The sequence below is a fragment of the Triplophysa rosa genome, linkage group LG16 (assembly GCF_024868665.1).
Source record: "Triplophysa rosa linkage group LG16, Trosa_1v2, whole genome shotgun sequence".
NCBI lineage: Eukaryota > Metazoa > Chordata > Actinopteri > Cypriniformes > Nemacheilidae > Triplophysa > Triplophysa rosa.
In genome coordinates, this window is record NC_079905.1 from 14,082,968 (window position 1) to 14,110,007 (window position 27,040).

Sequence of the window (27,040 nt, forward strand, 5' to 3'; positions counted from 1 at the left end):
TATGTCTTTTCTTTCAACCATTTCTGTCTTCTCTTTTAGGCAAGTTGTCTTTGGAAGAGTTCATAAAAGGTGCCAAAAGTGATCCGTCCATTGTGCGGCTACTGCAGTGTGACCCCAGCAGCGCCTCGCAGTTTTAAACCTCACCAGACATCGGGCGCTCAATGCATGAAAGCTCTCGTATCTCATCTTTTGTGTTCCAGATGGATCCGTTTTAAGAAAAAAAAGTGCATCAATTTTACTTTCAGTCTTTCCCGAAAATGACATGCGTACATCCGAAGAACAAAGTGGACACCTGCCAAGACGTCTCGTGTCTGCTGTGCGTCACCTGTGCATGTCTCTGCAGAAGCTGCGGGTGGAGTGCTCGGCTTCAAAATATCACAGGCTGATCGTGTCCGGGGTCCAGATTTTAAAACGGAATGCCTCTTCTTAGCATTCGTGCATGCGCTCCCACTTTCTGTACCCCCACAACCCTCTTGTGTTTAATATCTGTGCTGTTCTTTTTGTTCTTTTCCAAGTTGATTTGAGGGCACAGGCCCCTTATCTACTTTTTATATGGATACTTATGTGTATTTACAGTACAAACACATATAGGAACGGCAGTATTATGTAGCTTCAGGCAGCATCCAAAACTTTGCCTCTGACCCAGTGGACTGATGGAATGAATGTTGGGATTTTTCTGCTCTGGCGCTCATGATCTTTAATTTTACGAAGAGAAGGCTGAGGATCCCATTGAATGCTCTGTTCGTTTTCTTCTACTTTTTGTTTGTTTGATGTCATTGTTGTAAATTTGTGGTTTGCTTCCATATTTCTTTTTTTATTTTTGCATTTTAATGGTGTTGTTTTACCATGGGTGATTTTATTGGTGAACGGAGATGTGATGTATTATGCTGTTTCCAGTAAGTTGTTCTTATTTCAAGGCTTTCCAATGCATCGTGGGAAATATTTGCATCAGGGGATTTACTGTATTTCTGTTGTGTTTTGAATCAAAGATACTGGTAGCACATATCTTTTACGGCGCTTCATCTGTGTGCGTGTGTTTATGGGCGTTTGTACGTACGCAAGAGTGAAGGTTTGCATGTTTCGGTGTGCGACCGTGCTACCTTTATAGTATCACTTTGTGTAGTTCTATACAACGTTTGTATGCAACGGTAAGTTTTTCAATCCCTAATTTTAAGCAGCAAGCAAATACCTATTCAGCACTTGAAATTGTACTTTATAGAATTTTAAGCAATCCATCAACAACTTAGACAGAAATGTACGATGCTATGATTTATGATCATCGCGTTTAGATAAACCGTTTGGATACTAAAAGCGACCACTAAGGGCTTATTTCCACTTCTGAATGAACAAGTGTAAGGTAAAAAGTCACTGCTTTGATTTTTCTTTGTTTTATGCAACAACTGACATTCCATGACCTGAATACGACAGGTGTTTCTGCTTTGTACAAACACAGTGATCGAGCTTAGAGACTAGCTCACAAACCCACTCTGTGTGTAGCTTTCAGTTTGCGCCATCCATGTTGCTTCCATATTTGTACCGAGACCATATTTGATGCTGCACCCTCTATGGCAACTTTCCTATATTATGTTGCATGAAACCTCATGCGAGGTCATAATGATTGTCCCCTTTTACTGACATTGAAAACAAATATACCTATGTGTTTAGCATGTTGCCTGAGAGTCGTTCTTTATGAACCCAAGCTTGCTGAACACCTGTCAATGTTGTGTCAGTAATGTTTTGATGAGCCTGGTCACATGAGAGTAAAGCTGTGCGTAACATACAGTAGTCTAGTATATACATAAAAGATAAATGGATAGATTTTTCACACGTACGAATCTAGGCTGAGGAGCTAATATTATTAAGATAAAATAAATACATTAACAGTAATGTAAAAAGTTATATTTGCTTCACAGTGTTTATTGAAATAATGCAAACTTGAATGTCAATTTACTTGTTGAAACTTCATTTTCAAAATAGCGTAATTATTTAATTAACAAAAAATTAAATGTATATTTCCATCATCTCCTTAGCCTACTTAATACTCTCCTGCATGTATTTTTCAGTATTAGCCTAATAGAAAATAAAATGAAAAATCTTATTTTTGCAACATGGAAGCTCCCTGTTTACATTCGTTAGATTTAAGTAGAGTTTGCAGGATGTGATCATTTTGGAACAAATATGAAACTATAACCTATAGTCTATAGCTTATTTGTCAAAGGTCACATGACCAAACCGGAAACAGTTCTTGTTACTGGTAAGTTACATCCAGCATTTTGAAATAACTGCGATATCTATTGATGGTCTGTTGAGGTAATCTGCTAATCTTGCTGTTTTCATATTGTGGTGTTTATTTTATTGTAATATTAATATATCAATGAGATAAAGAAAAATAAATACTTTTTATATGTCAGTATGGATAGGACATTATGGACAAGGACAACTATCATCTTTAGTATTTTTTCCTGAACGCATTTTGCTTACCGTTTTTGTACGATATCGAATCTGTTGCTTTTATGAATATTACCCTAGCAATGTGAAGATGATTGGCAAATGACAGGGAACGTTATCTGATGTTCCAATCTTTTCACTTCTATGTTGTTGAACATTTGTTCCAGAAACACTCAGATTAACATTTAATTTGTTAAAACTAGTTTTATTTTGAGGTAATATCTATACACAGCTGCTCTGATACAGGGACATCGTGCACAGTTATATATTCTGCATGATTTAAGTAATGGCTGGAACACACTACAAGACTTTTAAAATCTGATCAGATTTTTTTTAAACTAGACATCATACACTTGCAGACTTTTTGATAGTTTCAGATAGAAACACACTAAGTGATCAAATCTGCAGACTGGCACAGACTTTCTGTAACAAGGCCAGACTGAAAATCTGGGCAAAATCTGAGCAAAATTCTTGTAGTGTATTTTAGCCCGTAAGGGATAATCCTTGCCAAGAACCCCCCGACGTGAAGCGGAGGTGCATTAAAATCCTTCAATGCACGGCTATAGCCATAGATTATCCTGCTTATACCATTGTCATTTGCCAGTTAAATCTGTTATTTATGTTTACAGTGTAATTTCAAATGTTCATCAAACTGACTGGAACTACCTGTGCATTAAACGGTTTTAATGCACACCTTCCAGCCAATCAGAATCGAGTATTCAAACAGATCATGGTATAACTGCATAACCTGGCCCTTAAGCACCACAAAGAACATGCGTCTCAACGGTGTATTTCCCAAACCATGCCCAATTTACAGTCAAAAGAGATACTGTAGAAATTTACTGGGCTGTTCTTCAACATGTTATTAACTCTTTTCACTCTTATGAGACAACACTTCCCTGCCTCTGACGAAATTCAACAACCCACATTTTCACTGTATGCAATAGGGGGCGCTGTTACGCATATTCTGCAAGTGTACAGCTTCAACATCGTTTTGTGCTCTGTGCAAAGTCCATGGCCGTGTCCGAAGTTGCCGCCTATACTTTCATTCACTATTCCCTACATTTGTTCACTAATATAGTCCACTTGAAATGAAACTTGAAAGGAGTGAGTGAATTCGGGCACTCAGTGCTCCAGAAGCGCTGTGGGTGCCAAATTCTGTCGACTGCTATTCATCATAAAGTCCACTTATTAATTTCTACTATGAATTCGGAGACCACTGAAATGGATTTCCCCTCAAGCGTGCACTAATAATTGTTTCAAATTCAGCCTTAATTAGACAATAAAATGTTCAGAAGATAAATTCTGGGGGCCATAAAAATGATGTGAAAATAATCGAACAAATGCTGGTGCTGCTGACAACTTTTTTAAATGCTGGCAGGGAAAGAGGTAAATGCTTTCAAGTACAAAGTTGTAAAAATGGGGTGAGAGAAAATGACAAAAAGATGCCCAACAAACAATACTTTCACACACAATGAGAATCCATGAACTGAACCCGTACAGCACCTTTGATGCATTCCCTTCAGAAGAATAACACTTGTTAAAATGCCCTTTATTCCTGTACGTCAGGCCAAAGCCACAGCAGCCAGGGCTCGTAATCAGATCCAGATACTGGACCTTTGCACTTTGAACTGAGTGGAGGGCTGATGGATCTGCATGGAGTATGTGCAGCGGTGTGGTCGTGAGTCGTAATGTGGCTTTTGCCTCTCTGGGGGTCTAACAGGCAGCTTCCGTTCCTCATCTCCTTGGCAACGCCGGGATGTAGGCATGTAACGGGGGAGGAGAGGGGATTGGGCCTCTCTCTGGATTTTTATCTGAAATGGAACACAGTAATAGCAGTACAGTATGACTGCAGTATGAGTCATCGATACAGGAAGACCACAAGTCAGTCACACACTTTGTTAGTATTCTCTCATGCATCTATTAGGAAGACCACCCGAGTTAAAATCCCACAGGATGAGCCCACCTACACCTAAGCGCTGATTATTTTTAATAGTGTACGATTAAAATTTTATCCCCCTTGGGATGTTAATTTATTAGGGAACAGCCTGTCATACCAGTCTGTTGGGATCCTGTTGAAGGTGTTTGCCGAGGCAGCAAGGCAGAGAGAGGTAGGAGATGGAGACTTTAAATAAGCGACATGAGCACACCATCTCCACAGCGCTTATGATTATCAGCGGGACCCAGAGGACTATAGTCGTGCTCTGAGTAAACAAAAAAAAGTATGTTGAATGTGACCAGTGTGTTTCTCTTAAATTCCCCCGAATACTTGTTACCCTTACAAAAACAATTCACATGACTTGGAAGCTTCCTGGAACACGTTTTTGTTGAGTTTAGTTGCAATTATGTACAGTTGTTTTAAACTATTTTACTATTTAAGGTGGATATTTTTAGTTTGGCCAAAACACCTAGGCCGTCAAGCTCAAAAATAACAAAAAGCAACGTAAGAAACGTTAAATAATCAGATCATTAGATATATTTGAAATGAACAAGTCGTATTAGTGACACCGGTGGTTTGTATGAGTCACATCAGAATCTTTTGTAACTCAAAAAACCTCACATCAAGGAACATAAACAATAAATAATCATTCAAATTTAGCACTCTTCCTTGACTGAAATATGCTGTAGCACACAAACAAGATGGGATACATTTAAACAGGCCTAGTCTCCATTGTCTTTCATTATATAGACGGTTTCATCAGACGCACGCGCGTGCCTGGCCCGAAGTTAACTTGTGGTGTGTGTTTGTTGATGGGTCTGGCTAGTGTATAGCATATAATATAATGATTTATATTCATATTAATTGATATTAATATTATATTGTGTAATAATCGTATTAAATAAACAATTTGTTGAATTGCATTGTTTATTAAATAAAGAATTTATTGGATGGGTCATGTAACTTTGTCGAATTTAAGTTTAGCCATGCAACGTTTAGCCAAGATATTTTGAGAAACTCTCATAGTTTTGTGTCCATACAATGAAAGTCAATGGAGGCCAGTGTTGTTTGATTACCAACCATCTTCAAAATACCTTCTCTTGTGTTCTGCAGAAGAAAGGAAGTCATACAGGTTTGGAATGACATGTGGTTGAGTAAATGAACTAATGATTTGTTGGCATGCCACTTGGTTCGATATTTGTTATCTAATCTGTCTAATGGAAGCTGTAAAGATAGGACTTTTTAATGTTAGACATACTTTATAAATTATTAGTTTAGCCAAGTAACGGGTGTTATACTGGTAATATACAGGTCTTATACTGGTAACCCAAAATAATACTGGCTAGACATACTATTAACTTGCTAGCTAATGTAATTTACTTGTTATTTCTTTTGCTTGTTTTCAGAAATAATCTCCATTTTCTTTGCTGTCTTGAGCACTCAAACTAAAACTGAGATATGATATGAGTCTAGAGGAATCACTGTAATCAAACTCATCAACACAAAAAATACAAAGCTGATAAGCTCAAATGTTGGAGAAGTGTTATGTACCATTGTGGGCAGATGGAGGATGATGGATGTAAAATGCACTGAAGATTTACAATAATTGTGGTTATCTGAAAATTTGGGATTATTTCATACGATTATTGTGACAGCCCTAAACCTCATGTCATTTCAAACCCCATGATATTATTATGAAAAAAATGTTATTTTTTACAACATAAATTTCAGTCTATTTTCTCAGAAGACTTGTATAATATACCGGTTTACAGTATGAACGACACTTTTTTTTGTAGCTTGAGATATATTCTGTATATGTTCAATTTAAACTCTCATTATATACAAAAGTATCTTATAAAAAGTCTTCGTAATTCACCTGTGTGCTCCACAGAAAATAACAGTATGTGCTTTTGAAATAAAATGACGTGCTGCTGTACTTGTGAGATTAAATGACACATACGACACTCTCATTCTTCCACCGTACTCACAAAAATACGAGTAGGGTCAAAAGGACACTGATTGGCGATGCTTATGTAGCTTATGTCATCAGTATAGCCACAGTAAGCGAGCAGACTCTTGTCACCATTAATGATGGTCTTCACCAAGGACACGGTCAGTCCGATGACTGCGGCAGTGGCCACAACACCAGCTATGGTGCTTAACACAAGCAGCGACCAGGTCTACGGCAAAGAAAAGAGATAATTCACCTTATACTTTACAAGAAAGAATCGACTCAAGGGCAAGGAAAAGGATTATCCCTCTCAGGCATTCTTTATATCACAGAGGTTTTGAAATTTCTGAGCTGCTTATTAAATGTGAAGGTAGCTGCAAGCTCACTGACAAGGCGATGATCAAATGCTTGAAAGCGAGACAACAAGCCCTGATGAATGAGAGAGGAAGCAGGTGTGTGCCACTGACAGGGAATAATGCACAAACACATACATCAATGACAACACTTTTTTTTACTGTTGTTTTCTTTCTTTCTTTAACTTTGTATTTTAACTTTTTTAAGGGGTCTCTTGGTATGTAGACAATGATGCAACCAACTCTACATCCAAATGGTGGACACATGATAAAATCTGATCAAACATGGCGTAGAGAAAATCTCAGAACACTTACCAGGATCTTGTTCTTTCTGTTTTTGGAGAGAATAATAGTCAAAATCCCACTAATGATGCACTGTAGGTAAAAATATTAAAACATCGTTGTGATTTTTTTGTTGTGAAGTACAATGGCCCCTAAAAGTTTGATTAAAATTATACATTTTATTGCATTAGACCACAAAATAATATACATTCTTTAGAAAAGTTCATGTGAACTGGACTTGAAGTGTACTCAATCCATCCTTTATTTAAAAAGGATGGTTTACCAAAAATAAAACATTCTGCCATCACTTATGACACTAAACAACTGTATATGACTGTGGAACACAAAAGAAGATATTTTGAGAAATGTCTCATTAGTTTTGTATCCATACAATGAAAGTCAATGGAGGCCAATGTTGTTTGGTTACCAACATTCTTCAAAATATCTTCTTTGTGTTCTGCAGAAGAATGAAAGTCATACAGGGTTGGAATAACATGGTGAGTATAAACTATCCCTTTAAATACAAAAATAATGATTTGTTGGCAGATTCCACTTGGTTTGATATTTGTTATCTAATGGGCAATTCCAACGTTATGGACGTGACATAAAAATGCTCAGAGAATGAATTTGTTACAAATATATTGAACCATCTGTTTATATTTTACTAAACCCTAGAGTCTAAACATAAAAATTGCCAGTCTATGAACAAATTTCAAAAACTTTGTAGGATTTCTGCGAAATAAAATGCACAATCCTAAAGCAATAATACCCAATTAATGGAGAAGGGATGCCTCTTTATAGAACATAAAATAGTTATTTTATTTAAATTTTTATGTGTCCATTTATGAGGAATATGTAGCGTTATGGATGTGACAATCCTGACCTGACTATGAAAAATCATGCACTAAAAATAAAACAAATGCTTCACAAATTTGAAGAGAGATCTCACATGGGTATTTGAACCACCAAATGTTAATATCTGTGCTGTTACCAAAGTAAAAACCGTTGGTTATTTTTTCATGGTAAGGTTGACATTTTCATGGAATTGCCCTTATGCGTCTAATGTAAACAGTAAAGATGAATAATTCTTGTTAAATGTACTTTGTAAACTAACACTATTATATATTCTAAACAGTATATATCCATGATAATAAGAATTCAGGAGACAAGATAAAATACTAATTTGCCAATTCCCAAATCCCCTGGTTTTATAGATCACATCACCCATTTTACTATAATGTAGATTCACTTGTTTTAAATATATCATGTCCCACCATCAGGCCTGCTGCCAGGGCGATGACGTTGGAGATGGCGCTTTCTATGGCCTGACCCCGCACATGGAGGCTGAAGTACCTCAGCACCACACCATGAACCAGAGCGGCCAACAGGAAATTGACATGCCCTACTAACACCATACTAAGACCAATCTTCATCAGCCTCTTCTGCTCCTCCAGATTGTTACAACACACCTCTGGGGAGAGACACAGGAGGTGAGATCTGAAACAGAGACTCTGTCTTTCCATTTACATCACTCCAGCTAAACTCTTTTGGAGGTCCAGCCTCCCATAATTTCTCTCAACAGCATAATTTATGATTTGGAGAGGAACGTGACAGGGGTCGTATTTTCACACAGCTGTGCAGACAAACATTAGAAATATTTTGCTCGTGGGCTCTGTGAACGCTGAAGGAAAGATAACAGCTAGAGAGGAGGAGTGTGGGTGGACATCATTTCAAGCAAACACATCTGATCGACCGGGGACAGGGTTTGAGTTAAAGTAGAGATGTCACTTCAGTTAATCATTACGTGCTCTGTACACTTGGCAGAGCAAACTTGAAAGATAATGTGCTTGTTAGAGATTTTAGAAATGAAAAACACAATTTTGACAGTGCTGACAGGGCAAAGGCTTCATGAATTTAAAGTGTGAATATTAAGCATAAGTCCTGTTGTTTGCTTGGTACAAACAAGCTGTCCTTTTAAGACATCACAGACTCACAGTAAGAAAACTTTTATAAAGGTTTTGTTTAAGAAACACTTTGAGAAACAAATCTGTATTGGGTACACTTTTTTAAGGCTAGTCTTAAGGCTAATATTATCAGCAATATAAAAATAAATCTTTGCCACTGTACTATATGTACAGCATGTGCACTGTGTATAAAAATTCACAACATCCTACAACACAAATTCAAAATGCAAATGAACATTTCAAGACTTGTCTGGATTCAGTATCTTACCTGAATTATCCATTTGAACAACCGGTTAGGTCATTGCACTTCTCAAAATCCTCCAGGAAAGAGAAGACAGACTCCACGGTGATTCCAGTCACAGATGTTTGCGTGTAGACGAAACGCCTTCAAATTCCATTTAGTGATAAGCTGGTGTGGAAGTACAGTCACGTATATGTTCAGCCATCATTTTCTCTGCATTTTACTATGTTTACCGGTTTAGTGCATGACAGTTTTTCCAGCAATCACTGTTCATTAGTCAGCTGAGGTTTGAACAAAGTTTTATTATTATTATTTATGTGGGTGGTTGACAAATATAGGTTACCATAGATGTGTCCTATGGTGTAACATATAAAAAATGTTGGAAACAAACTGTTAATAATAAATAATTCTTTAAAATTATTAATATTAATATGTATCATATAGCATAAGAGAAACTTATTTATTAAATGTTTGTTGTTTTCTCACTTTTTGCTGTCACGCTATAGGACAAATTTACTGTTTGTGAACTACCCATTTGTTATTTTTAGATCATATTTATATATTATTTTATGTTGTATTATTATTATTAATTACATCAACTCAAGCTTTGATTCTTTATGCTGTACATTTTCTTGTTACCTTTTGACTTGTTCAATTAGTTATATGAGAATGTAGATTAAGAACATTCAAATGATCAGTTTTCTTTTGTATAATTTAAGCCTGTTAAATTTATTGTCCTGTGTTTATGTGTGCTTTTCTTCTGTTTTAATATTGTGAATCACATGAAAGTGTAATGTAGTTTAAACAACAGTCTTCGTAGGATAAAGATGTAACTTGATTCTCACAAGAGAGATCAAAAAGTATCATTGCATTCCATCAGTAAAACACGGTTTAGTCTGGACATGGACAACACAATGTTTAAAATACTTTGTAATGTATTTGCTTTATGGTTGTTGATTTACTTTACAATTTATGAAACATAGGCTACATTTATGAATTAACACAACTGCTAACTGCAAATGTTTACCTTAATTCGAACAACTCCCTTTGTTTTTTATTATGACCGTTGAAGATTTTACAAAAGTGCCACCTTTTGGTAACAGCACAGTACATGTACATCTATACAAAACTATGGATTTATGACTGCTTGCTTTCTTTTACTGAATACGTCGGTTTGTAATCCACAAGTTTGATGGTATTACAGGCGACACATTCTGATTTTCTACTGCCCGATGTGGTCTGACAGCAGTGTAGGATGCGCATAGAGATCAAGTAAAACATCTCACAGATGTTCAGCACGATACACACAGCCGATGCTCCCACCATAAAATACGTAAAAACTTTCTTCTCGGTGGGGCGCGCGATGTAACACGTGACATGCCTGCATGGCTCCACGTCACACTGCACGCTGCGGGGCATGTCGAAGTTATGATATACCATATGCAACAGGTAGAGAAAAATCACCTCGATGGTCGTCTTGGCGACGAGGCTGAGCAGGTAGGTCCACCACAGCCCCCCGTGCTTCTGTCCCGTGTTGTCGTAGAGTTTGGCGCCCTCTCCGTGTTTGACTCGGTATTTGCGCTCGCGCTCATCGCGGTACCACACGTGCATCACCACCAGAAAGGAGGGACAGGTGATAAACACAAGCTGCAGAGCCCACAGGCGCGTGTGGGTGATGGGGAAGTAATAGTCATAGCAGGCGTTGGGACAGCCCGGTCTTTTGGTGTCGCAGTCAAAGTTGTGATTCTCGTCGCTCCACACGCGCTCGGCGGCCACGACAAACACCATGACGCGGAACACGAACACCAGAGTGAGCCAGATGCGCCCGAAAGCCGTGGAGTATTTATTCACCCCACTGAGGAGCGCTTCAAGAGACTTCCAGTCCATCAGGAGGGGGTCACAGATGAAACTTTTAGATGAGGTCTTAGGACACGGCCAATAAGTGAATGGATGGAAAATGATGAACTGTTTGACAATATATAAGATACAGCTTTAAAGAGAACGGAAGAGAGAATGTTCAAAATACGTCTTACATTAGGCTCATAATGCTCGAAATATGTAGCTACCTGGTATCATTTGATGTGTTTGATAGATAACGCACATACTTCGAAACCTCTTAATGGGTAATCAGAAAGCTATTTAAGATTCAGATTTGCAGCTGTTTTGTAAATAAGTTATTTGTTTTCTTTTGTTTATGAATAACATACTGCACCCAGCACTTAAAATAGAATAGAAAAATTAATTTCATACCTAAATCTACAAGTTGTCCATCTTTATAACCTTGCACAGCACTCCTTGTACTCCTTTTGTCCTGCCCTGTCAGAACTGGAGATTATATGTTCTGGCTTTAAGAGGTGTGGCTTCATTTCTCCAAAATGTTTTTTTGTCTTGATACATAGAGGATTGGAAATGTTTAGAAGTAGCTAGAGCGACCATATCTTCAGTAGCCTCCATATATTAAATTATAACAACCAAATAGTATTGGCCCCAATATACCATTATTTAGGGAGTTATGCAAGAATAACAAAAGAGATCCATTGTTATTCCTTGGAGTTTCCTAATTATTCAAAAACAAAACAATAATAAATGGTCCCAATACATGAAAACAGGCTTTATTCTTCCATGAAAACTATCTGTTGTAGAATAAGTAACACAGTATCTTGTATATAGTCATAGGGTAGATTGTGGTTAAACCCAGACAGGAATGGGTTTGCCTATGACAAAGTAAACAGGGAATTATTATTTCATATCAAAGTTAGGCCCATTTTACCGAGACAACCTTCTACTACTTCAGTCGAATACTTATTATTTTTAGATTAAGAGATTTGCATTGTCGCCTAAAAGCTGAGTCTTTATTTACCCTGGATAACGGAGCTCTTGGTAAGAAAGCCTAGGCAAGATAACACATAGCTCAACACACCTAAATGTTCTGTGTGTTTTGTTTTTATTTACCCGGTTGAAATGATAACTTTCATTCAGAGTTGTTGATTGCATAATTTTGTGTTAATCTTAAAGGGAGTAACTGTTAACAATGACGCCAAGCGGTATCAATATACAGTAATCGCAGTTCTATCACTTTTGATAAGTTTATGCCAGGTTTATGTAACATCACTGATTCATTTTTCATCAGGATTCATGAAGGGATTTTGGTCGGTGTACATTTTGACTCTTTCACGCTCAGCATTGGACAGCTATTTGAAAAAACTGTTTTGGATTTGATGGCATAGTTGCACATCCACCAATACAGGGGACACTAATGCATCACCCTATATGTGAATTCTTCAGATGTCCACTTTAAATGGAAATTAAACAGTAACAGTAAAAATCTGTAAAAAAACCTTGTTTTTCATGACCTAAGTTCAAAAACGTTCTGACTAAGGTTGTCATAATTCATGCATGAAAGGGTTAAAGATGAGCTGGAGATTATGTATCAAACATGTATTTGATACTGCTTATGGGATGTACATTTTAAGATTGTTTAGTTAAAAAAAGAACATGAAAGCAATAACTTGTTGAAAATGTAGGATTATCATTATCTGATTTCTAAAAGGTTTAATTTGTTTTCCTAATTTTGTAATTTATTATGCAACATGATGGAATGTAAAGACATTTATTTGAAGAAATAGCTTTATTTCATTTTTATTTGCAACATGCACAAATAAAAAGGCACATCCAAAAAAATTCTGGTTCAAAACTTGCAATGTATTATATTCATTAAAAGCTATTCAAAAAAACACAATTATATCTATTCATATTCACAAATTTCAGAAATGAGCTCTTTTAAAATTGTTTTACAAATTACTAAACATTTTTCATTTTTAAGCTTAAAACGAAATTGATCAACAGAAGTAGCCGCATTCACATCAATGCATAAACATTAATAAACAAAGTTAACAGGACGTGTCACCATCACATTGTAACATTTTTAGCGATCTCTCAAACATTCTCCAGTGAGGAAGTCCCGCTCTTACGAAATGGCGATATTATAATCAGGAGCACTGTCTGAAGCAGGATGTTCAGCAGACTTCTCTAATAAAGTTTTCTCTTGGATATCATCTCGATTATCCGTGCAGGCCAAAGAAGCAACGGCAGCCAGATGGAGCTTCTGTTTGCGTCCATGTGATTTGGCACACTCATGGCAGCGTTTCAGAATGAGATACAACATCTCAGACAAGGACAGCAAGATGCACAAGAAGCTGGTTACCACCAGGAAAACCGTAAAGATGCGTTTCTCCGTAGGCCGTGCGATGAAGCACTCCGTCACCTGAGGACAGGGCTTTTCATTGCACTTCACCAACAAAGGAAAGAAGTTAGCTTCATAGATATAATACACCAGGAATATAAAAACAGCATCTACTGAAATCTTGAAGACCAAACTGAAGAGATACGTCCACCACAGCCCGCCGCGCTTCTTGCTGGTGTTGACGTAGAGATGAGAACATCCCTCGCCGTATTTCAGCTGGTGCTTCCGTTCCCGATCGTCCCTGTATGCCACATGAAGGAGCACCATGAGCGAAGGGCAGGTGGCGAAGATGAGTTGCAGAGCCCACAGCCGAGAGTGGGACACTGGGAAGAAATAATCATAGCAGACGTTGAGACATCCTGGTTCTCTTGTGTTACAGTCAAAGTCCTTCTGTTCATCACCAAACACCTTCTCTGCAGCCACCAGCAGCACAAGCAGACGGAAGATGAACACCACCGACAGCCAAACACGACCGATAGCTGTGGAGTACTTGTTGACCCCGGTCACAAGACTCTCAAGAATGGCCCAGGACATTTCTGAGCACTATGCAGTCTCACACTCTTTGTAATAAATGATAGTCGTAAGACTGTAATACAAAGCTGACCAGTGCTAGACTCCCAGAGGTGTGTCTTTCACGTTGGTTATATTGCAATTCTAAGCAGTAGTTTACACATTAGTAAAGGCGGTGCTAGACAGCTTGAAGCATTTGTCACAAATACCCTGATATAAATATATCATGAAAATGATTTTTAAAACTTTTTGATCATTTGTGACCCCTACTGTGAAAACCAGGCTAAAGTGGCAATCTAATTCTGAGATAATGAGCATCAAAATTTGATTTCAGCTATTAATTTCAATGAATGATGTCAATTTTTGGCATGGCTTCATTCAGTCAATGTTAAAGATATCAAGGTTATAGTTTCACAGATTGTTCTTTACATTATGTAGGGTGGTTTTTATGTAGAAAACATTCATTCAAAAACAAAATGACTTTAGCTGGGCTTGGATACATTCAATATGTTAGAAATTGGATTTTAAAGGGATAGTTAACCCAAAATGAAAATCCTGCCACGATTTATTCACCCCCCAAGTTGTTCCAAACCTGTATTTCAAATCTCTTGTTCTGATAAACACAGAGAAAGATTTTGGAAAAATGTTAGCAACTGACAGTTCTGGGGCATCAATGACTACCATAGTAGGAAAAATACATTTTTAATATTTTTTTGTTCTGTTTAACACAGGAGATTTTTTGAGGAATTTAGGAAAGCAAAATGTTCTGGGGCACCTTTGACTCCCGTTTTAAATTTTTGTACTGTGGTAGTCATTGATGCATAGAGGTTTGGAACAACTAGAGAGTGAGTAAATGATGACAGAATTTTCATTCTTGGGTGAGCTATCCCTTTAAATAGGTATCGTCACTCATTTAAATGTTTTGTTTGTTGTTTGTAGTTTATTGTTTACAGTACAAAATTTTACTTTTTAATAAAACATTTCGTTTCAAAACTTATTTTTTCATATTTACAAGTTCATGGATGGCATTTTAAAGATGTTACCAGGTTCTATAAAACGGAAAAAAACGAAAAACCGCCCAGAATAGCAGTCATGTAAAATGTGAGAGACCCATTTAGATATGCATTTTATGATGAAGCATTTTTTTATCAATCTGTTATTTATTTTTATTACTAAATGCATGACAGATTGGACATGGAGGTCTTCTTTGGCTTTGTTTCATGACTTCCTGCATCCACATGGGACTGTCGCTGCGGGTGAGAGGTCAATTGTTGACTTCCATATATCCAGTAATATTATGCTGCGGCATCCCAGGACAATGTGACCCTCCTCGGATCACCTTCATTAGCTGGTTGAAGCGACTCGAAGAGCAAGACAGCGCACGGCCGGGCCGGGATTGAACCCAGGGTGTCTCCAGCTGCAGCATCTCCAGCCCGGGCTGCAGTTAGACGGTAGCTCGGGGAGGTAAGGCGGATAATTGTGCATCGCATAGCTTTCCTTGCTAGCGGCAATACAGTTAACGTTACTGTAGCGCTGTGTGAAAGCCTGCTAAGGCATCTCACATCCGCATTCATAACAAGTGATGTGAGGACAAACGAGTCATTTAAAAAAACAACCGAAGCGGTGACTTTTCGTAGTATTTTATGACTTTACGTGTTGTCAGTCAACAGTCGACACCGTGCGCTGCAAGTGTGAAAACAACACAGACGGGAGCGATTACTTGCTTGCAGTTGCACGGCAGCGCGTGCCCGCTGGGGCTAGCTACTAGTTAGCGCGAGCTAAGCGCAGGGCTGACAGTAAATAAAGTCATGGCTACAGATTGAATTGATCTGTTTGTGGAGTTCGTTATTATAGCGAATCGTTTGGTTTGATGTAATGGCATCGCTGTTTCAGCGTGACAAACTGTTACATCCCGGTTGGAGTTATTTTGATGTTTTGACAGCCCCTTGTCCCCTGCGGGTGACCATGCGACAGTGGTGCCTTCCTGCCGCGGCTCCGCGCGCTGAACCGCTCCCAACGGGCCGAGTGTCACCTCCAATCTCAGGTAAGAGCGCAAATGTCATGTCATGATGTGCAAACATATGATTTAAAGTAAAAGTTACTTTATATATTGTATACTATTAGATTTGAATTTCCTTAAGGGAATGCCAGAATGCCAGCTCAAGAACAGTATAAAAGTCAGAAATAAATCAAATGGAAGTTTTTGGTGGATTACTTACCACTCAAAATGTGATTACTGTAATCAAACCATCCCTGCTGAAAAAAACAATTGAAATTCTAACGATTTCCATTAAATACCATCATGAACCATTAGCTTTTTTCATTAAAACCATTACAAACATTTTTGTAGTGTGTTTGGGGCATTATTTCAATAGGATTTAATAGTGTTTTGTTGGTTCCCATCTGCCAGATACTGTCACGTCTCACCAATAGAATCCATCCCATACTAGTAGACACTATTGTAGTTTCCATTAAAACCAATGCAATTCCGATTATAACCATTAAATCCATTAAATTTGTGATTTTTACTGTGAATAAATAACTATAATTACTATAGTAAACCATTGTTTATTTTCAATGGGTTATCACAATTTATAGAGGGAGATAGACAGAGATTGACCATAATACAATATGAAGTATGGATGGATAAATAGATGAACATTTTTTGTGCCCACCTTTTGCAGTCTAAAGTAAGAAAACCACAATTCAGATTAGAATGATATTTAACAAAGAAGACCATTTGATATTCATTGTGCAAATACTACTGAAATGTATTAGATTTGGAATGGCAAACATTGTCGAAAATTCTGAAGTACACCGAAGTAGATGGCCTAGCCAAAACTGTTCGAAACGTTTGATGGAGGTCTTTTTTAGGAAATACCTACAAAACAATGTTTTTTGTTTTAAATATTGTTTTTATAACAAAGACCTCTTCCACCTCTGTCCTCCAGATGCCAGGATTGAGTGTTGTGATGTGGAGCCGCGCTATACCATTGAACAGATCGACCTTCTCCAGCGATTAAGGCTGTCCGGGATGACCAAACCTCAGATCGTTCAAGCCCTTGAATCTCTCGAGCGGCTTGATCCGGACCATCGCGCCCCATGCTACAACGACCACACGACCCCATCCGGTGCCCCTACCTCTGCAGCTCCCGCTGCCCCATCTTCCTCCTCTTCCTCTTCTTCTCTTACCTCAGCAACCACGCAGACCACTGTAATGGATTCTGCTTTATCGCCTAGCAACAGTTACGAAGCCTCACCCCCGCCACTTTACCCGCCCAGCGGAGTTCAAAGGTCATACAGTTACGAGTTACCCGAAGAAGACTGGGATCTGGAGGAGAAGGTGGAGGAGTACATGAGGTATCTTTTATTAGCTGTTTTTATGAGGCTTCTGTTCTCAGGTCTACAGAGGGAGAGAGATTAATATAACAGCTGATAATGACAGCGAATGTCCCTGAGCAACAGTGTAATTTTCGGAGAACAAGAGCCCTCGCTGAATCAGGTCAGGTGGACATTTGGTTCATATGGATCTTTTCCGAGTTCACTTTTTGGGTTTTAAGGGGAATAGGCAATAGTTGCATTGGAGGCGACAGATGAATTGATCTTTGATACTTGATTTATATTTTAAACATTCGATTTGTAACATTGTGATGGTTTTGGTGGTATTATGTCCAACAAAGAAAGCAACAGAGCGTTGTGTGTTCTGGTTGAAAGGTTGTACTGTATACTGTACAGAGAGACAGAATGTGTTTTTGTGTTCAGAAGCAGCCAGATGCTGCTATTTTTAACCTGTCATGCCATATAAAAAATGTGACGCATACAGTGAAGAAAAAAGTAAGATGTGATGCAACAGCCGAAGACATTCATTTGAAGCTTATGTAAATAAACCAATAATTAAAATATAACACAGAGGTACTTTACAACCCCTCACACATCCCCGAGTACTCCGATTTATTTATACTCGAGCAGACAAAATGACCCAAATCTCATTTCATGTTACTTGCTTGTTTCCATGGACTGCATATCTGAAGAATGACAGAAAATATGTTTCAAATGTAGCACAACTTTGACCAGACTTAATTTTATAAAATGATGTCATAATCATTTCAAGTGTGAAACTTTTGCACTATTAAGTTCATCAATGGTTTGAGTAACGTTTAATAAATGTCACTGTAATGTCTGTCTTTGTGTGGACTGTAGGAGGGACAGTAACCTTGTGAAAGAAGAGATAAATGCTTTCCTCAATAACAGAAGAATCTCACAGGCCATTGTGGGGCAAGTTACAGGTACTCTGAGCACTTTCACTCATGCAATGAAAAAAATGAATGGAAATTGTGTGAAGTCTATAAGTAACATTCATAGTAAATGTACAAATGTGAACTTTGGTTTAAATGATTGTGAAATTTAAAGAGAGAGTTCACTCAAAAATATAAATTCAGTTTTATCCATCCTTGTGTTGTTCATAACCGGTATATGACTCTTTCTTCAGTGGAGCATAAAAGATCTCAATTGTTTTGTGTCCATACAATGGAAATCAATGGGGTCCAGTTGTTTGGTTACCAACATTCTTCAAAATATCTTCTTTGGTGTTCAGCAGAAGAAATTAAATCGTGCAGGTTTTAAATTAAATAAGGGTGACTATATGATGAAAGAATTTTTAGGTGAACTTTCCCTTTCAATCTTTTCTCCATTACTTACCTAATATACAGCCGCAGAAAAAATAAGAAACGTTTTCCAAATTTTTTATTTCAAATCAGCATTTCTAGATGTATTGTGGCCATTCCCGTCCATTGTCTGTTGAATTTCAACAAAATAAAACCTCAGGAGTGATATAAAGTTATCCAACAGCAAAGTGAAAGACTAACAGAATGACAAGACACATGAAAACTGTGATAAAATCGAGGTTATCACATAAAAAAAATATTTTTGAAATTTAAATGTACAAATATTACTGTATTGTTTAAAAGTGAATATGAACTTGTTTTCTTTGCAGTATGTGAGGTGTGAAAAACACAGAGCATCTTTTCTGTTGTTTTCTCCAGTTTTCATTTTTTGCAAATAAATGTAAATGGAAACAAACATTTTTATTTGAAATTTGGGAGAAATATTGTTAGTAGTTCAAATAGTGAAACAAAAGTGATCATTTTACTTAAACTAAATCTATAAATATTAAATTCAGAAAAACTGTAAATAATTCTAAAATGGCCTCTTAATTTTTTCCTCGGCTGTATATGTTGTATATGGAACTTAAAAATATCCTTCAAGAACTGACTGGGTTTAAAAAAAAAGAAAGGAAAAGCTGTTTAGGTAACAGAATTACATTACTTGACCCATTTTGCACAGAAGGACCAGAAACTTTTATTAGGAAAGTAAATAAGATCACTTGAATTCATGTGGATTTAATGTTTTCGTTCAGTGGGTTAATAAGAATGATAATCTTGATTTTACTATTTAAATTGTTTTGTCTCCGGCCTTATTTCTTTATGGCTATATCATATTCTGCAGGTATCAGTCAGAGCTACATCTCCCAGTGGCTTCTACAGCAAGGTCTGGAGATGAGTGACTCCAAACGCAGGGCTTTCTACCGCTGGTACCTGCTGGAGCGTAACAGCCCAGGTGAGTTGTGAACCCATAACCAAAAGACTTTTAGGCAGTGGCCTGATTTTTTTCTTCTTTTGCCATATCTCCCCTACACAGTTCTCATGGTCCTTGAGGGCTTAAGAATATGAATAATAATGTAATTTATTGTTCAATAAAGACAGTGGATTGGAAGGACATGTTATGCCGACGCACTGAATTGAAAGTCAATCAACTGGTGTCATTTCCCATCAGTTATGCTGTTAGGTTAATGCTATTCTTGGCAGAACCGTCAAGTGTTGGCTATTGCCGTTGTAAATAGGCTTTAGAAGCTTTTAGGCTGTAACAATGCCAATGTTCACGTCATCCTGCATTCATAATACAGTGAACATGTTAATGCTGGAGTGAGCTAATGAAGTAATGTCCAAGCTCCTGAAGAGTTTAGCTACAGCCCTTATCAAACACACCTGAATCCTGAAGACCTTCCCTCCATCTGAAGTCATGTACTGTATAGAGTCTGACTTATAGAGATATCTCGAGGTTTTCTACATGATACTAATTTTGCATACTACATTACATACTAGGGGTGTAATGGTTCAAATTACTCACGGTTCGGTTTGTGTCACTGTTTTAGGGTCACGGTTTCGGTTCGGTTCGGTTTGTGCTATATTCAGGGAAAAGGGACTACTGGCAAATAAAAATAAGAACAAATAATCAAGCTATAAGTAACAGCACCAATAAAACAATAAGAGACTGTATATATACCTTTTAAAGTAGAAATGGATTTAAGTAATCAAATAAAACATAACATTGCATATGTACAAATGAAATAAAGATGAATCATAATTGAAGTTACAGAAGCTATTGAGTCACAAGCCGTGAGTGATTTCCTTGACTTTTAACAGACAGCAGGAATATGCTGCTGTCGCTTTAAGAGGAATGAAACAGATCCAGTTCACTGATACTGTACACATGTGGTGTTTTTCTTCTGTTTCGTCCGTTCACTTAAGACATAACCTACTATGTTTGTTAAGATACTGGACAAGAGGGGCATGTTGACCTACTTCGTGTGTGAATCTGTCCGTTTAAGCGCTTCAAAGACAACTCAATATTTGTGCCATGTCTGAGACTTTCCTTGTGCGCGCTTTGGATCTTCTCACAGCGCGCAAGCGAGTTTTCTTCTGCATCATCTTGCACTTAAATGTTTTAATTGGCAAGACTTGAATGAGTGTAGTTTAAACAGCAACATGTGCTGGTCAGGTCTCACAACACCGGGTGATGAAAGCAGAAATGACTGTACAGCATACGTCAATCCTATTGAAATGTGTCTACGTTATTTGATTTGTTGTAGGTATTAAATGTGTATCCATCGACAAACATACATTAGCTGAACTTTGTCAGTCTGTTTTACGCATTATAATTTCTAACGAACCATATTATAAATGCGTCGTCAGATTTAAGATGAGCCGTGCCGACCCGTTGGTGGAGAACCGTGCGGTTCAATTTTTTACCGAGAACCGTTACACCACTATTACATACGATTGCCCTCCAGGAGCAGGATCGAACCATAATGTTGTGATAAAGCCCTCCAGGACCACCTCTGCTCTCCATCTCCCAGCTTTGGCCCTCTTCCGCAGCTCTCAGTCCTGACCCTGGGTCTTTCCAATGCTGGTTTTCATGTCCTCTCTGCACAGAGGTGCGATTAACACCTAACCCTACTAACAAAACCCCCGAGCATGTTGCTTTTTTGTTATCTGTAGTGCTAGTGAGCATGGCTCCAGGAATCTAATCACATTGTCAGTTTGAATGCCTGTTAAAGTCTCTGTGAACCGGAAGTTGCGATAATTTTTACTTCCGTATTTTGACGCATTTCCGAGTGAAATGGAATTTCTAATGATGAAAAAATAGTGGGCGTGGCTTTCGTCTTTCTCTGCGATTTGCTTGGATGTATAAAACAGCCATTGCCTTTTGAAATGGAACTGGCAGCAGACTGACATTTGAATGGGAGGAGTCAACGGATGCTCCGCCCAAGCCGTCTAACATACGTCATTGAGATGGATAGTCATGACAGGAAGAAAGTGCATTTTCAGATTTTAACTAAAGATTATGAAGAGTCAGATTTTAACTAAAGATAAGATTATTAAAATAATCGTTTAACACACGATTTTTAAAAAGAGAATGACCCACATTGATAAACTATTTACACTAAACACTGCAATATTTCATGAAAAAATAGGCATTGACATTTTTAATTTCACTGGGATTTTAACACTAGGTAGACGTATTTTCATCAAGCGGTGATACTTGTTTGTCACCATGAATGACACATTTTTATCAAAAGGATCTGAGTTAACACAGTTTTCTGATTGCACAAATGGGTTAAAGGAAGCAGATGGAGTGAAAATCAGCATGTTCAGGTTCCCAGGAGCAGGACTGACACACCATGGCATAGACAGAGAGAACTTCTGATGCACCTTCTTCCCTGGTATTCTGCTCAACACAACCAGTCAGGTAACACCTGCGTGCCGGGGAAACACACTCACTGTTGTACACAGCGACTGAACGTTGAGGCAAAACAAATTCATTAGAAGATCAGTGACCTTGGGACCCAGACGTTGGGATCTTTGACAATGGATTTTCAAACTTAAAGGGGTAGTTTACCCTCATGTCATTTCAAACATGTTTGACTCTCTTTTTTTCTGCAGAACACAAAAGAATATATTTTGAAGAATGTTGGTAACCAAACAACACTGGCCCCCATTGACATCCATTATATGGACACAAAACCTCTGAGACATTTCTCAAAATATCTTCTTTTGTATTCCACAGAAGAAAACATCATAAACAGGTTTTGAACAACATGAAGGCAAAGAAATGATGACAGAATTAGAACTGTTGCTTCTGTTCGTCTTGCTGATCTTCACATTTGATTGTCATTTGGTTGATGTTTATTTATAAGGTTTCAATTTGGGGTTTTGGGCAATGTTCACAACAGGTGCCACTTTGTCCATGCGCTCGATGGTTAAAGAAGAGCCTGATTGGAGGTTGGCTGGTAGCCCTGGAGACAGAGCAGCGGTCGGGCCTTTCAGACTGCGCAGGGGGAGTCGATTCACCTGGAGGAAAGAGTGCCAGTCAATCATGGAAAGGTAAAATTACAGAGCATCACTGAACTCGGGTTATTCAGAGAGTAATTGTCTGTGATGTCTTGTTACTGCGGCTGTTTCATCACCCTGGTGTTTGTTAAAAACTGGGTAAAACCACAAGTAATATTTTCCTGTGTTGTGTGCTGAATATTGTACATCTCAAACCTGTGATGGTCGACATAATCATAGCAACATTTTGGCATTGCTGAGTTGTAAACAATATTTTTTTATTTCATTTTCTGTTCAAATTACAAGTACTATTGTCTCACATCTTTTGTTTTATAAAGCGCTCCAAACAAAGGCACTAGGATTGATTTCTGCTTAAGATGCTACTTTTAAACAATACAGTTTCTTGTGTTGTATGGCACTGCAACACAGACACGCTCGTGTTGTTTACAAAATCTGTACTTAGCTGCAATATGTATGTGGACATTGTGAGATGAGAGTGGTTTCTAAAAAAACATAGAGGATCTGTGAAGGCATTTTTATGGAGCATCTTTTAAACTTTATAGCCAGGTGGGAGGGACCGTGTACCCATAAAAGGTGGAACATTTTCTCCACTTTTGTCATTAAATCATAACTGGCATCAATATAAAATCTCCAGTGTAGCCTTTTTATTAATATGTTCTGTTATATAGTGCTCTATGGCTGTTAATGTTTTTCAGTAATCTTTGAGTATGGGAACAAAACAGGCTGCAAAATGGATGAAAAATCTGTTCGACATCTTCATAGGCTTTCAATTATATTTGGGTGAATTCTCCTGCTGGTTCCAGCTTCATGTGAAAAAATGGAACAATTGTCAAATGTTTATTAGAAAAACTCGCAAATATGATAAGACAAAAAACTTTAAATGAAGTATGAGTTATCCCTTATGCAAAGAAAATGTTTTTCCCATGTATCTTTCAAAATATTAAATCATTTGTATTTACAATAACGCATTGTAAATATGTATTATTCAATTAATTGTAATATTGTATTATATGATATTGCTGTGTTTTATAATTGAAAAATATAAGCACTAGTTTCCAGTATATGAAAATGTATTCTTTTAAAATATTACATCATATTTTCTAGTATATTCCCATATATTTTTGTTTTGTATATGTCTGAGGACAGCTGGCTTTATGGGTAATTATGTAATTAAACAAAGAGAAAAATCTAATGAACCGGAACATCTGTGTTAAGAACATTAAGTATTCACTGAGTATGTCTAAAAGGTAATTGTTGCTATTTTAAGATAATAGCAGTTTAAGTTAAATGAAGTCAAATTTCTCAAAAATCAAAAAAAAAAAGTCTTGTTCTTAATCACTACTTCTTCTTATAGCTTCTTTATAGAGAACCAGTATCCTGATGAGGCCAAAAGAGAGGAAATTGCCAACGCCTGTAATGCTGTTATTCAGAAACCTGGTGAGTCCTATCCAGCTGCCTCAGAACAAGACCATCCAATGCAGCCGGTGCCTCACTGAGTGTATCATTTGTTTTTTCATGTTCAAATTTTGTTTCAGGATGCAAACTGTCAGAGTTTGAACGGGTCACTGCACTCAAAGTGTACAACTGGTTTGCCAATCGAAGAAAGGAAATGAAGAGACGTGCCAATATAGGTGAGACTGTATTAGTTTACTAACGTTACGGCTGCTCCATATGAACCCTTAAAGGGACAGTTCACCCAAAAATGAAAATTCTGTCATGAATTACTCAACCTCAAGTTGTTCCAAACCTTTATAAATGTCTTTGTTCTGTTGAACGCAAAGAAAGATATTTGGAAGAATGTTAGCAATTGAGATTTCTGGGGCACCATTGACAACCATTAAAAATCTTTAAATTTATCTCTAAAATGCCATTCTTTCAAATATCGTTTTTTTGTGTTGAACCAAACAAAGAAATTTATACAGACAGATTTTTCATTTTTGGGTGAACTATCCCTCTTGAAGTCCCTGTGAACTAGAAGTTGCGATCGTTTTTACTTCCGTGTTTTGACGCATTTCTGAGTGAAATGGAATTTCGAATGAGAAAAATAGTGGGGTGGCTTTCGTCTTTCTCTGCGATTTGATTGGATGTATAAAATAGCCGTTGCCTTTTGAAATGGAACTGGCAACAGACTGACAGTTGAAGGGGAGGAGTTAGCGGGTGCTCTGACCAAGCCGTGATGTTATACGTCATTGAAGATGGATAGCCCCTACAGGATGGAAGTGCATTTTCAGATTTTAACTGAAGATTATGAGGGCACACGAATTTCAAAACGAGAATGACCCACATTGATTAACTATTTACAATTAAACACTGCAATATTTCATGAAAAAATAGGCACTTTAAATGGTTAATGTCACTTACTTTTATATACTCAGAGGCTGCCATATTAGAGAGCCACGGAATAGAGGTGCCCAGCCCAAGCTGCCACTCAAACAGCGAAGTGGAGACTCAAGAGTTTGGTGATCAAGTTATGAATCAGCGGTTCTCTGAGCAAGTTAGTCTAATACATCATTTGCATTTTGAGTCCTTTATGGTCAAAGTTGTTTAATTAAAAAGTGTTCGGTCTGTTTTCAGGATGAGCTCTCTCAGAGAAAAGACATAGACCAAGACGTTCCCATGTTACCCGCTGTAGAAATGGTGTCTCTTTCAAGTCCAGCCTGTCAACCGGTGGATCAAAAGCTGGACAAATCAAAAAGGCAGGCATCTGATGAGGATTAGCCAATGGGCGGAGTCTTATTTTTGTCCAAAGTGGCTTGAAGCTGTTGTTGTCGTCAGCCAGGCCTGACCCTAAGTTCTCTGGTTCCTCTAGTGGTAGGGAGGCCACTCTATGTATCTACAATAATCACGCCTGTAGTAATGGCAATATTTATCTCTATAACGTATATTGTGCATTCCGAAACAGTCTTAACCCGTCCCGTGAGAGGGAAACGATGCATAAGGTGCAAACTAGTAACCTTTCCGAACAAGCTAGTGCTATTTCTTTCATTTCTCAGTATTCTCATATATAACAGTTTCATCTGAATTAGTCTAGAGAAACCTGCAGGACAGGTGTTTCAAGTCGACAGAAGGGGTGCAATGTTTTTTGTATGAACGTTAGGAGAGCCTAATTGTCATATGCAATAGTTGAAGGGCAAGATGGGATGGACACACCCCTGATAAATACACCAACTCAGGTAGAACTCAATTTGGCAATTGAAAGAGATTGTTCAGAGAGACGTTCCATCTCGGTCTTCTTCACTATCACGAAATGTTTTATCATAATAATGGTTCAGATTTGTGACCTATTCATCACGCTTACTGGACTGTGTACATATATTTTGGTTGTTCACAGATCTGAAAGTAATATTCAGATTATCACTCGTCTCTTTTTGTATACACGATTGTAAGCTCTTTATATCCAGCCACTTAAGCTACACTGACCCTTGACGGGGGTCAAAACGCTTTACATTTTTTTAATTATTATCATTGTTTGCTAAAAGAGTCATTTACTTACCTCTTGAATAAGGTAATGCAGTATGTAAAACTACAAAGTATATAATATCAGCATCTAATGCAACAAGCTGCTTTTGAATGGATGGACAGTCTCAAATGACTTGGGTGTCTCAGAAGCCAAAGCTGAAGGCCGAGTTGTAAAACAACAGATTTTACATCATCACATAGTGTGTCACAGTGAGAAACGCTTTGAGCGTGCAAAGGCTCGTAGCTGAACAGTTTGAATATTCTGACCTATCAGGTCTGTACACAAACAGGATGCAATGCTGCAAACTTTGCTTTTTCCTATTGACATAAAACAATAAAATGAATAACATGTAGTGTTGAGTTTGAATTGAATTGTTTATGGAGACAATGATTTTGTGTGGATTCATTCTTACATTTTATTAATACAGTTCAGATGCAGCAGATAACACTTTCTTTACTTAATGATAACAAATGGAATCCTTATGTAAAGTGTTACTCCATAGTAATGTAAATACTGTTTAAAGGATCATAAAATCCTTTAGAAATCTTAGATTATTTACTATAGATATTTTAACTGGATTTTGTCACAACAATGGCAACATGGGTAAATTGCATTTTAGCTGCCACAGATTGATAATATCAAGCTAATAAAGGCAATGATTGCAAAATGCAACGGACAAAATGTCTCTATTGACATCTCAACAATGTCATGTATTTATGGTTGGCTCAAGCCGTAAATAGATTTGGAATTTGGAAAATTGAGAAAATAAAACTTCATTGTTAAGATCAAAAATGAAAGTTAAACATCAGTTTAAAAGTCTTGGGATAAATTTCTTAGCACTCAGCCAGTAGAGGGCAATATCACATCCATAATGTATCTGTTCATTGCCAATACAGAATTGAACTCATGATAGTTGAAACTATCTGATAAGTTAACAGGCATTCAGGTGTAAGTGGTCC

At 37.6% G+C, this 27,040-nt stretch overlaps 5 protein-coding genes across 6 annotated transcripts in view; 2 read left to right on the forward strand and 3 right to left on the reverse strand.

Annotated features, from left to right (window-relative positions):
- Window positions 1–1,664, forward strand: part of hpca (hippocalcin) — a 33,252-nt gene extending 31,588 nt beyond the window's left edge. The window contains exon 5 of the mRNA XM_057354015.1: window positions 40–1,664. Within this exon, the coding sequence (XP_057209998.1) occupies window positions 40–137 (98 nt within the window). The 3' untranslated portion in view covers window positions 138–1,664. The remainder of the gene's footprint in view (window positions 1–39) is intronic.
- On the reverse strand, window positions 772–8,591 carry tmem54b (transmembrane protein 54b). The gene is made up of 4 exons (XM_057354014.1): window positions 8,248–8,591; window positions 7,007–7,066; window positions 6,376–6,567; window positions 772–4,652 (listed from the first exon to the last, which is right to left on the reverse strand). The coding sequence occupies exons 1-4, from the start codon at window positions 8,494–8,496 to the stop codon at window positions 4,500–4,502; spliced, it is 654 nt and encodes a 217-aa protein (XP_057209997.1). The 5' UTR covers window positions 8,497–8,591; the 3' UTR covers window positions 772–4,499.
- A 1,724-nt stretch (window positions 8,592–10,315) lies between these two features.
- Window positions 10,316–11,473, reverse strand: LOC130566937 (gap junction beta-3 protein-like). Its single transcript, XM_057354766.1, has 2 exons — window positions 11,429–11,473; window positions 10,316–11,143 (listed from the first exon to the last, which is right to left on the reverse strand). The coding sequence occupies exon 2, from the start codon at window positions 11,063–11,065 to the stop codon at window positions 10,316–10,318; it is 750 nt and encodes a 249-aa protein (XP_057210749.1). The 5' UTR covers window positions 11,066–11,143; window positions 11,429–11,473.
- Window positions 11,474–13,083: 1,610 nt separating this feature from the next.
- On the reverse strand, window positions 13,084–13,955 carry LOC130566530 (gap junction beta-5 protein-like). Its single transcript, XM_057354012.1, has one exon. The coding sequence runs from the start codon at window positions 13,953–13,955 to the stop codon at window positions 13,146–13,148; it is 810 nt and encodes a 269-aa protein (XP_057209995.1). The 3' UTR covers window positions 13,084–13,145.
- Window positions 13,956–15,009: 1,054 nt separating this feature from the next.
- On the forward strand, window positions 15,010–26,826 carry zgc:91944 (uncharacterized protein LOC436941 homolog). 2 transcript variants are annotated; one of them, XM_057354009.1, is made up of 11 exons: window positions 15,010–15,395; window positions 15,874–15,975; window positions 16,883–17,291; window positions 18,132–18,217; window positions 19,437–19,547; window positions 21,894–22,019; window positions 22,504–22,654; window positions 23,976–24,058; window positions 24,157–24,252; window positions 24,997–25,115; window positions 25,196–26,821. In XM_057354009.1, the coding sequence occupies exons 2-11, from the start codon at window positions 15,897–15,899 to the stop codon at window positions 25,337–25,339; spliced, it is 1,404 nt and encodes a 467-aa protein (XP_057209992.1). In that variant the 5' UTR covers window positions 15,010–15,395; window positions 15,874–15,896; the 3' UTR covers window positions 25,340–26,821. The 2 variants fall into 2 exon arrangements, with proteins under 2 accessions (XP_057209992.1, XP_057209993.1); XM_057354010.1 differs by lacking the exon at window positions 21,894–22,019 and having other exon boundaries at window positions 25,196–26,826.
- The last annotated feature ends 214 nt before the right edge of the window (window positions 26,827–27,040 follow it).

What these genes read in the sequence shown, in the direction of transcription:
- tmem54b (XM_057354014.1), bottom strand. Translation starts at nt 8,496, where the DNA reads ATGGAAAGACAGAGTCTCTGTTTCAGATCTCACCTCCTGTGTCTCTCC. An exon ending in CCCTGGCAGCAGGCCTGATG is followed by an intron (nt 7,067 to 8,247) that starts GTGGGACATGAT and finishes TTTTACCTACAG; the next exon opens with TGCATCATTAGTGGGATTTT. An exon ending in TTGACCCTACTCGTATTTTT is followed by an intron (nt 4,653 to 6,375) that starts GTGAGTACGGTG and finishes TTGTTTACTCAG; the next exon opens with AGCACGACTATAGTCCTCTG.
- LOC130566937 (XM_057354766.1), bottom strand. Translation starts at nt 11,065, where the DNA reads ATGGACTGGAAGTCTCTTGAAGCGCTCCTCAGTGGGGTGAATAAATAC.
- LOC130566530 (XM_057354012.1), bottom strand. Translation starts at nt 13,955, where the DNA reads ATGTCCTGGGCCATTCTTGAGAGTCTTGTGACCGGGGTCAACAAGTAC.
- zgc:91944 (XM_057354009.1), top strand. Translation starts at nt 15,897, where the DNA reads ATGCGACAGTGGTGCCTTCCTGCCGCGGCTCCGCGCGCTGAACCGCTC. An exon ending in AAGGTGGAGGAGTACATGAG is followed by an intron (nt 17,292 to 18,131) that starts GTATCTTTTATT and finishes TGTGGACTGTAG; the next exon opens with GAGGGACAGTAACCTTGTGA. An exon ending in CATTGTGGGGCAAGTTACAG is followed by an intron (nt 18,218 to 19,436) that starts GTACTCTGAGCA and finishes CATATTCTGCAG; the next exon opens with GTATCAGTCAGAGCTACATC.